Source organism: Artibeus jamaicensis, unplaced genomic scaffold (genome assembly GCF_021234435.1).
Source record: "Artibeus jamaicensis isolate MK-2021 breed Jamaican fruit bat unplaced genomic scaffold, CSHL_Jam_final scaffold_1689, whole genome shotgun sequence".
Taxonomy (NCBI): domain Eukaryota; kingdom Metazoa; phylum Chordata; class Mammalia; order Chiroptera; family Phyllostomidae; genus Artibeus; species Artibeus jamaicensis.
Window position 1 is genome coordinate 9,485,759 of NW_026522029.1, and position 10,811 is coordinate 9,496,569.

A 10,811-nucleotide genomic window follows, 5' to 3' on the forward strand; every position below is an offset into this window, starting at 1 on the left:
TATGGGCAGGCCTTCACCGGCTATTGGTTATCCTGCCATACACGCCAGGAGGCCACGGGATTGTCCTGGCCAGGGGTTTGGTGTCAGTGACTAAGGTGACAACAGCGATGATAAAGAGTAAGTGGTTTCAAAATATATTCTGGCATAAAACCCCAAGGATTTGCAGCCAATCAGATGTGGGGAGAAGAAATATGGGGGATTATGAGTGACCTCTAATTTTCTTGCTTGAATAAGCAACTGGTGGACGGAGGTGGAACCCACTGAGACAGGAAGGCGTTGTGGAATCCAACCCCAGGAGACAAAGAGAGACCTAAGGCAGCATTACGGAAAGAGGAAATAGAGGGCCTTCAGATCTGTTTGTTATAAAAGTATTTGACAGAAAATGAGTTTCCAAAACAAGAGATGAGCGTTCTAAAATTCTGGAAACACGGGAAAATATTTCTGCCAGTGTCCAACTGGTGTTATATTGGAAATGCTCCGTCTAGCAGCGTCGTCATGGTTCTGCACCGTCTGAGGCAGCACCAGCAGATGCCATTTCAGCCGCACACTCGTCCTCCTCAAGGTCAAGGGCCTGTCTGCACTTCCATTATGAACTCCAGTTTTCAGGGGTTAATAACTTGGCTGCTTTAAAGTCACAGCAGGCTGAAACTTATTAGGAATAAAACATTTTAAAAAATAGATTTAATGCATTTTGGTCAAGATCTAGTTAAAATATTGCCTATTTTTCTGAAATAAAGTTACCTACAGTTAATATATATCATGAGACAAATGTTTAATTGAGAACACTTTTTATTTTGAAGTTTCTGGAAGTAATTACAGTTTATAATAATGTCACATTTCCTATATATAGATTAGATGTGGATGGACCACAAACATTATACTGGAGCAATTGTACACATTGTAGCCAAATTTGGCGTATGCATTGCCATTTTAAATAAACCTTTTGCCAACAAAACTTGTAAATTTTTTTTGAGGAATAATAACATGTTAGATTTTATTTATTATTATTTTGCCAGGCAGAACATAGTCTCAAGGTTATTATTCAATTAAAAATTTAGCATGTATCATAGAAATGTTACCACGTATCATATCAATATACTTGAAACCTATATGATCTTATTAACCAATGTCTCTCCAATAAATATAACACATAAAGGAGGAAAAGTGGTATGCACTATATACCACTTTCTGTTTGGAACACAGTATTTTGATTTTTTTCTAGTAACAGAATTTCCTAATATATGGATGCCAAGTTCATCTAAGGCCTTTTGTAAAGTCAGTTCCGCTAGAAATTCTACCTGAAACACCTAAAACACCCTCCTCCCTTACGAGGAATAGGAGAAAACAGAGACAGGGTATAGAATAAAACCAATCCAATGCTACAGCCCACGTGCTAGTCCAGTCAGCTTTGACCTATGACCTGATCACAGCCACAGGAGCCGTTGCAGCCAAGGTCAGCACAGAAACCAGGCAGCCAGTCCCCAGGAACCAGCTTATGCTCAAAAAGTGCAATGTGGTGGTGCTAATTCTGTGCTTTTACACTGATAACAAAGAATCCTTACCTCACATTGTAAAAAACAAGCAAGCATAACAGAAACTATGTAGGGGTTAAATAACTAAATTTAAAAATTAAATTAAAAAAAACCCCAAAAGATAGCCCTGGCTGGTGTGGCTCAGTGGACTGAGTGCCGGCCTGTGAACCAAAGGGTTGCTGGTTTGGTTCCCAGTCTAGGGCTCGTGCCTGGGTTGCAGGTCAGGTCCCCAGTAGGCATCATGTGAGAGGCAACCACATATTGATGTTCCTCTCCCTCTTTCTCTCTCCCTTCCCCTCTCTCTAAAAACAAATAAATAAAATTTTTTAAAAAGAAATTTCTTTTTTGTTGAAATACAGCTTTGAAAAAATGGTTTCAAACCTGGTTTCAAACCAGGTTTTAACTCAACCTGGTTTGAGTTATTGGTTTTCTTTTCATGCTTGGTCACAATTTTTAGTTTCTCTTTTGCTCATGGAAATCCTGAAAACTAAGCCAATCATTCTGAAAGTCTTATCAACAGTTTTATTTGTCTTATGCCTTGTGAAATTTGTTTCTAGAGATTCAACGAAGCCCTCTTTGACAAGCTGTGCTCTGTGTGCTCAGGGAAAACTGATAGGTCCTGGGGAAGACTCATTGGTTACACACTGACTAGGGACCAGGTGGTGGGCGCGAACCCAGGCATCTGCCCTATGGGCAATTCTGTCGGTATCCCAAGTATTACCGAAATTTCTGTGCAGAGTAGAAAGCCAACCATCACACCACGGTGGCGTGAACTCTCTAAGGAACACTTGTTTTTAAGCCATCGTCCTTGCCGGAATGGCCACACTCTGCCTTCTGATGGAAGTTCCATTTGGTATACAAGGCTCGTTTGCTCAACAAACATGTACTGACTATGTACCTTGTGTGAGATAATGTTTTAGGCAATGGGTAGATGATGGTGAACGAGAGGCAAGATTCCTGCTCTCATTGTCTCATCTTGTAAGAAAGGCAAACAAGCAAACAGCTGGATTTCAGGTGACAAGAGAAAAGCCGAGTCTATGGTAGATGCCATGGGCAGTCAAGGCAAGCTGCTCAGAGGTGTCATTTGAACAGAGGACAAAAAAGGACATAGAGTGTAACTAACATGCAGTCTAAGGAAAGACTGCTCCGGGTGGATAGTACCTAAGGCGGGAGCTTGGCATGACTGAGAACTGGCAAGATCCAGTTCCACTCCTCCGCTTTCAGTGAGAAGCTCTGATCGTCCATGTAGCGGTGATTAAACTCCTAACAGCACTTGTCAATTTGGCATTGAACGCACGTCACATTATAACTAACAGTTAGCTTTGGAAAGCTGAGATGCTTACTTTCCACTTAAGACTCAGCTTCTTCAGGGCAGGGACCTAGTCCTGTGTTTCTTGATACACCCAAAGCCGAGACAGCGCTCACAGGAACGAGCAGTCAGTAAATGCTCACCGATGACCATGATCTGATGTCAGTGATCTGTGGCTGTCGTGCCTTCAGGGAGTCATTAGCATACAGACGGCACTCCAAAGTAAGGGGACTGGACCAGGTTGCCTAGGGAAAGAATAAGAATAGAAGGAAGGATATGTATACAATGGTCATGTCTTAACTGTGATTAAAATTCTCTTTGCATTTTGCTAGGTCTAGGATTCTTTGTTTCAAACATCTTTTCCTACAAACATGTACGCTAGTTTGAGAAATAGTCTCCTTGTATCATCTTCCTCCTTATCATTGCTTTAATCTGGTGTGACATATTTTTGGAACAGGTTTGGCAGTCTTCCATTTTTCTCACTGTTGTGTTTCAGATTCAATCGGGGCCTATTCTGGGCTTCAAAGGAGCTGCAGAACATTCGAAGTTCCCTCAAGTTTATCTACATGTCTCAGAATTCTCCACATATTTGGAAATCTTGCTCCTACAAAATGTAAAATCCTGTAGGTTGGCTGAAAGGATGGGATCCAGTTGCCCATCCCCACAAACAACTCAGGATACCAAATTTCATAGGAAAGGAAGGGGCAGATCTCAGGATCCTCTAGCACTTTCTCTAACCTTCTTGCCCTTAGAACTTCTGCAAGGAGTCCAGAAAGTAGGAACATATTTTAACGCCAAAAAGTATCAGAAGAGAACCAAGATACATAAATTCCAGTAAACATGCAATATTTATTGTGAGAGGGATAATAAATCAAGGGAAAAAAGGGGGTATGGAAATGGAGCCAGATATAAAGCTAAAAAAAAAAAAAGAGAACAAGTGAGTCATAAACTTGGCTCCGCTTTCTAACAGCCAAAGTGGGAAGAACCATCTACCCAATATACTGTGTCCATTAGCTGAAATAAACCAGTTATTCAGAGAACATAGATTTATTTTTGGAACTAACACCATAGAGGAGTTTCTCTCTGAGATCTCACAATCCAGGTAATGATAGGTAATATTGTTTTGCAATAAACCTGGGAGAAATTTTAAGGATGGAATTGTTATGAGGGCTGGCTTTCCAACCCTGCTTCAGCAGATGTAAGACTTAGTGAGAATGAGGTCTTTGCAGGCTACAGAATGTATACAAATTACTGATGTAGGCAATATTATTCCCTTACCATATCCCAGGTCTTTGAGGTTAGGGTTTGCTTATGTATTGCAGAACTTAATTGTTAGGTAGTTGGTGCTTATTCAGGAAGCCACTGAATGAGCGCCACAGGAAGGCTGTGCTCTCGGACAGCATGTAGGTGCCACCAGCTGGGCAGAGTTCATCTGCTTTTGCTCCTGTGTTGAGGGTCCCGTTTCATGAGCTCTGGCAGAAAGCAGGTACAGGCTTCAATGAGCACTTACCCCATGTGAGTCTTGGGAATGCGCACACTGCACATGATCATTGAGGTCTAGGAGACAGATCTCTGATGGGATTTGCTTCCACTACGGACTTTTCCCTTTTCATTCATGACAAGATAAAGAGCCTATTCCAGAGGTGGGCACTTACTTTTTTTAGAAATTAAAGCACACAAGGGCTAAAAATTTGTTTGGTAAGGAACTGAAAAACTTGTGTTCAGTTGTCAAGAACTAGCTAGGTAACCAGAGCTTAATTCAGTATCTGTGTGGCTTTTTCCTAGTACGTGCAGTGAAGATAATTCCCCGCCCTCCCTAACAACCTACGTCTGTCATTCCAGTATCTATCACATTATCGTTCATTTATTTTACTCCCTGGTTTATCCCCTTAACAAACCTACTTGGAGGCAGGAACTATGTTTCACAGGCTTGTATATTAAGTGCTTATCACAGTGACTGTTACAGTTGTGCACTCAGTAAAATGTTCATTGGCCCAGTGAGGTACAGATTCACAGTGCAGAATAAACATACGCACTGAGGAAAGCAGGTTGAACTTCACCATGTGCCTGTCCTGAGGGCTGGGGGCTCCTTCCCAAAGGGCCCTAAGCAGTCAGTCCCAGTTCCAGAGATTGGACAGCGCCTGGGGGTGGATGCATCTCACAGGCTCATCCTTCTACAATTGTCCTCACACCAAAGGGCTGGGGCTGCCTTTGGATTGTGGTATCACACATGGTTTGTCCTATACGGCCATGCTGACGCTGTCAAATAATGCCTGTAAAACCACCAAAATGTTGAGTATTTATTCTGTGGCCCATTTTATCTGTGCCCACCTGCTCCAGATTTGCATATCACCTCTCCCTAATCACCGCGGCTAGGAGACACTGAGACCTCACATTCCGGGCACTGTGTGCTTACATGTGCTACCTCCTCATTTCATTCCCATCGTTACCCCCAATTTGCAGCAGAACAGGCTGGTGTCCTGGGGCACGGGGTCCATCAGCAGCTGCCTGGCTCCAGCATCTGAGCTGTAACTACTGCATGATGCTGCCCCTGGGCTCATTTCTTCAGTAGCTGTATTCTTAGGATAATTGGGTTTGTCTTCTGGGAAACAGCAACTAGACGAATTTTAAAGCGTGCTTTTGCCTAATCATAAGATACCTTTTATGTCCATAGTTATCTAAGAGTTTAACTAGTCTTCCCTTTGGCTAATATGAACTGTATAGTACTCATATATTTAGAAAACATGTTAAAAATGGAATTTGGAAGATGCTTCCATTTACCCATAGAGCAAAGGGATTACTATAGCAACTTAAAAAAAAAAACAAACCCAAACCAAAAAACACCAGAAATCTACTCAAAATCATACACTAAAATTCTAAATAAACTTTTGACATTAACTATAGCTGACCCTCCCAAAAAAAGCTATTTTATTCCTCTAGCTTGAACCATACCTAGCTTATAGGACTGCGCTGTAAATGTAGGCTGTTAGCTCTTGTGACACTGAAGGTCACAGCTACTCGGGAATCTTGTAAAGTCCATGATTTTGTACATTTATGTTTCTATTCTTAATGGCAGATCTTCATATGTTCACCAAATGTTAGCAAATTGGTTATACTACTTAAGTATTTTACTATGTGTTGAATCAAGGAGCAGAAAACTCATTATAATAACAGAACTGTTGAGATGACTTCAGTTTTCGCACCTGTCTTACATTAGCATACAAAGGCTAATGGTATGAAAAACCATACTCAGCAGTTTGAATTACCCTGAAGCTATATTCTGAAGGGGCTTTAACAGTTCCCTTAAGAAGTGACCATATTAAAAAGGAAAACACATTATCACTCAGGCAACTACACAAGACTTCTTACTTCATCTGCAAAGACAGAAGGCCAATGTTTTATTTGCCACAGGGGTGAAGAGGGAAACATCAGTGAAATAAATTTGATAACATGACTCACACTTCTTCCCTAAATTCACAACTCTCACATTTGGCTGAGCTAAAAAAGAAAGGCACTTTAATTGAAGTAAGTAGGCCAAGTCACACAATCCACTCAAATGAGAGAGTTCAAGAGACTGAGGGAATTTTTGCAGATGGGAAAATATTTCCTTTAATTTAGTGAGCTTAAATAATTTACCCATAGTGATGAATAAGCCCTTGAGCCAGATTCTAAAACATTCTCTGCCTGTACCATAAAATTTCACCAAAATGTAGTATGGACTGTACAGAAAACAGTTTCTTGGTTAAAGGTTAATAGTAAAGACAAGAATAAAACTAATGTATATCACTTCACTTTCGGGTATTTTTCTCCCAGACGTACCCTCTACATGTCTTAGGTAGGCTGTACAATTAGGTATGGTTTATTTTACGTAATGGTGTGTTCAACTTTAGCACCCTATGGAAGTAGTAAGTGTAATGAGAACAGTTAGGAATGTAAACTATTTCCTCCCTCTCAAGGCTTGTAGGAAAGTTTAGTTGAATTATGAGGAGGAAGTGCTATAGCAGAGAGGCAACTGGGAAGGGAGTTCAGAGAAAGAAAGAACAGGGCTCTGGAGAGCTTCAAGTCGTACTGGAGATGTATGGTGTCTAACTAAACTTTTACCCTTCTCCCTGGCTTCAAGCTTAGATAAGGTGTAAAGTGTCAGGGCTGTGCATGGAAGCTTCATAAATGGTCATTTTTTTCCGTGAAACTAAAAAAGAAATACAAGTGCTTGGTACCACATGCTTCTGAGGCTTCAAAGCCTATTAATAAACACTTTGCATTGCTGGGGGCATAGTTTAAATAACTGTCGCCAGAAGAATCTTCTCCAAGTGAAAGTGAAGTCACTCTCCCTCCCCAAGAGCCCTGAGTGAAAAGGCACACAGAAGATAATGCCCCCTACTTGCTGGCCGGGTCTCCCTGTGTCTCCTGTGACCCCCCTCCGCCTCTAGCTCGCAGCTCTGGCCGCCGGGGGCAGTCGCTGGCCGAGAAGGAAATGCCCATCCTCCATGGTATAGTCTTTGGTCTTCTCCTCCTGGTCGCCCACTTTGTAGCGCAGCTGCGCGCGTAGGAGCCGGTGGTTGTCCTGGGCGGGCAGCAGCTTGATCTCCCCGGAAATGTCCGTATCTTGCTCTACTTGCACGGGCTCGTTCAGGTACAGCACGGCTTGCTTCCAGTGCGTGGCCGGCTGAAAGGGGGAGGTGGACAGCACCAGGGGTTTCTCCGAGTCTCCTCTGGGGAAGGTCACCTGAAACCAGATGGCAAAGCCGTGCAGGGGCGCCGAGCCGTAGCAGCTGAAGCGGAAGCCCCCACCAACCCCGGCCTCCAGCTCCTGCTCTAGGCCGGCGCGGGCCAGTTCCAGCTGAGCGAAGCACTGAGGTCGGGCCAGCACATCTTCGCCACACAGGTCCTGCACCAGGATGTCCGAGTGGCCCATGATGCAGCGCGTGGCGAAGCCCTCCAGGCAACTCATGTCCACACCGTACACCTGCTTCACCTGGCTCCAGAAGCTCACACGCAGGTCCACAGTATGGTCGTTGATGGGCGCCACAAAAAGCTCGGCGGAAGACGGCAGGAGAAGCCCGCCCTCCTTCAGCCACTTAGTCCTCGCGTGGAGCACGGAACTCAGCATGGACTCGTGCAGGAGCCCGTAGCCCATCCACTCGCTCACGATGACATCCACCTGCTCGGGCAGCTCCACCGTTTCCACCGGCCCGGGTAGGATGTGCACGCGGTCCTCCAGGCGGTTGAGCCGCACCACCTCCTGGGCCTGTTGCCAGATGGAGCTGGCCTCCACCGCGTACACGCGCCGGGCCCCGGCCTGGGCACAGAAGATGCTGAGAATGCCGGTGCCCGCACCCACGTCCAGCACCGTCTTGTCCTGCAGCGCTGCCCAGTTCCGCATGATGCCCAGGCGGTAGGCATCCGTGCGGACGCGGTCCGAAATCATTTCCTCGTGCACCGATATGTCCGAGTAGCACTCGTAGTATAACTGGTCCCGCTCCCGCCTAGTCCTCCGGGGTCGCAGCAGGGCCGTCTCCCGCTGTCCGCCATCTTCTCTCTCAGTTGCCCCCCCTCCTTCGCCGCCGCCGCCCCCCGACTCAAGCTTTCTCCTCTTGAGCGACATCTTGGCGGCTCCGGCGGACTCCCGGCAGACGTTGCGCGGCGCGGGGCGAGCGCCAGGAAGCGGGGTCTTCTGGGATTTGTAGTGCGCGCTCGCTCTTCTCGCTTCCTGCGGTCTCGCTCGCCAGTGCCCGTGGGCTGCCTCCGACTTCGGCTCTACCCTCTCGGGCCTTTAGCGTCTCGGAAAACGTTCGCACCCGGAGTAGCCACAGTCGCGGGTTCTTTACATTCCCCTACCTTCCTTAGCCCTCAAATCTCTTTCGCTTTTACTTCCTTCCCCAAGTGGACACGCCCACTCAAACCCAAGTTTAATCACCTGGGCGGCGCCCTTTCCCCTTTTGCACTTTTACCTGGGCTGTTGGAACTCTTGCAAGTCTCCAGGAGCGAGATTTAGAAATTGCAACACACGTTTTTCTTTTTTTAGGGCGTGGGGTTAGGGCGCAAGGCAGGTGTAAGTGGAACAAGACAAAAACCTAACAAGGTTAAACCCTGGTTCTCATTAGGAGGAGAGCGCAAATTAATTGAATGATTAGGGCCGGTGATATGACTTCTGTTTTCAATAACCCATTCCCCCCCTCCCCCCCCCACTGCAGCAACAAGGAAATCTTTGCCTTGCAAGAATTGTGTTCTTTGGTCTCTTTTTTAGAAGTCTAGTTACTTGGCGCTGAGTCCTGCCCTGTTAATTCTGTGGTTCATTCAAGAGTTAAAATACCATATGATCTCACCTTTAACAGGAACCTAAACAACAAAACAAACAAGCAAAGTATGACCAAAGACACTGAAATACAGAACAGGCTGACAGGGACCAGAGGGGAGAGGGGAGAGAATCACAGGGGAAAAAGGGAAGGATTCACAGGAACAAGTATAAAGGACACATAGACAAAAACTAAGATTGGGGGGGCGTGGAATGGGAGGGAGGTGGGGAGGGTTGGGAGTATAAGACAGAAAACTGTACTTGAACAATAATTAAATAAATCTAGAAAAAAAAGAGTTAAAAGCTTGGAAGGGTCCAGTGTTGTGCCTTGAAACCCATCGCCAGCTGTAGTCTGGTTGCAAGTTAACCCCGGGCCCCCCAATAATAGTGCCTTGTGACCACCTTCTACTGCTACTCCTCAGTTTTTCTTGTGTCTGGACAAGGTTGTGACTACCCGCTTCCTCTTTTTCTTCCAGTTACCATCAGCTGTTAATTTCTCACATCTTTGTTGTTCATTATAGAAGTAAAGTATATTTTAAAATATGTGTGATGTCTGAGTGTCTGTTCTTAAGGAGGTGAAAATAACAGTTTCAGCTGCTAGAATAATCACATAGAAGAAAATTGACTGTTATTTTCCTAGTCAAGAACTATGTGTGTTCAGCCAGAGGGCCTGCATTCATTATCTGGGGGCAAAGTTCCTTTCCCTCATTCTCACGATTAATCCGTTATTTAATGGAATAGTTTTATTGACCGGGCATCCTCAGCCGTACTTCTAAGGGCTCTCGCTTCTGGCTGCTCGTTACAACTCTTTGTGGAGTTTTAAAAAAAAACAAAAACCCTGCACCTATGTCCCACCTGAAACTAAATCAGAACCACTCTGGTAGAAGGGGGAGGAGACACGTAGGTTTTTAAAGCTTCTAAAGATTGGCATGTGCATCCAGAGAGACAACTGTTTTATATTAACATGACTGTAGTTAAATTTTGCTTCCTTATTTTCACTGGGTAAATTATCTTTTTTTTTTTTCTTCATGGCCTGGGCTCAACTAATTAAGGCCAAACCTCTTCAGAGCGGTTCCTCTTTCTTTCTGCCTGGGTTCATGTCCTGTTTGAAGAAAACAGAGGCTCAGAGTAGGACATGAGGTTCCCACTGTAAACATGGCCACTTCAACGTACTCCTTCTAGGCCCTTCCTTAGTCTGTACTTTTTCCATTGTTTCCTTCTTCAAAATCTTTTCCTTCCCTTTTAAATCTTCATTCTCCTACCCAATTTTCAATTCACTTACTCAGGGTCTCTTTATAGAAAATTCTGAATATAAGTTTTGTTGATTCTACCTCCAGTACATCTGAGTCATCTTTTCTCCATCTCCACTGCCAACGCCCAAGTCTAACCATCGATTTGGGCTTCGAATCATACCCCTGTCTGATCACTCTCCACGCGGTTATGAGAATGAACTTGTAAACATCCAAACCATGCCGTTCTTCAGTAACTTCCCATTCCAGTTATACCCACGGTGCTGAAGCTTCAAGTAACTTTCTGTCTCATACTATTATTTCCAGCTCCTCCCTGGTCTCGAGACAGACTGGCCTTCCCTAACAGCCCCCCTTCCCTGTCTCAGGTCCTCACTGACACTCTCTCAGGGCCTGGGACATTGTTTTTCTCCCTAGCACCTCACTTC

The 10,811-nt window shown here is 44.8% G+C and overlaps 1 protein-coding gene across 1 annotated transcript; it reads right to left on the minus strand.

Moving 5' to 3' along the window:
• Positions 1–821: 821 nt before the first annotated feature.
• On the minus strand, positions 822–8,687 carry PRMT6 (protein arginine methyltransferase 6). Its single transcript, XM_037152518.2, has 2 exons — positions 7,223–8,687; positions 822–3,086 (listed from the first exon to the last, which is right to left on the minus strand). The coding sequence occupies exon 1, from the start codon at positions 8,444–8,446 to the stop codon at positions 7,268–7,270; it is 1,179 nt and encodes a 392-aa protein (XP_037008413.2). The 5' UTR covers positions 8,447–8,687; the 3' UTR covers positions 822–3,086; positions 7,223–7,267.
• Between the last annotated feature and the right edge of the window lie 2,124 nt (positions 8,688–10,811).

What these genes read in the sequence shown, in the direction of transcription:
- PRMT6 (XM_037152518.2), bottom strand. Translation starts at nt 8,446, where the DNA reads ATGTCGCTCAAGAGGAGAAAGCTTGAGTCGGGGGGCGGCGGCGGCGAA.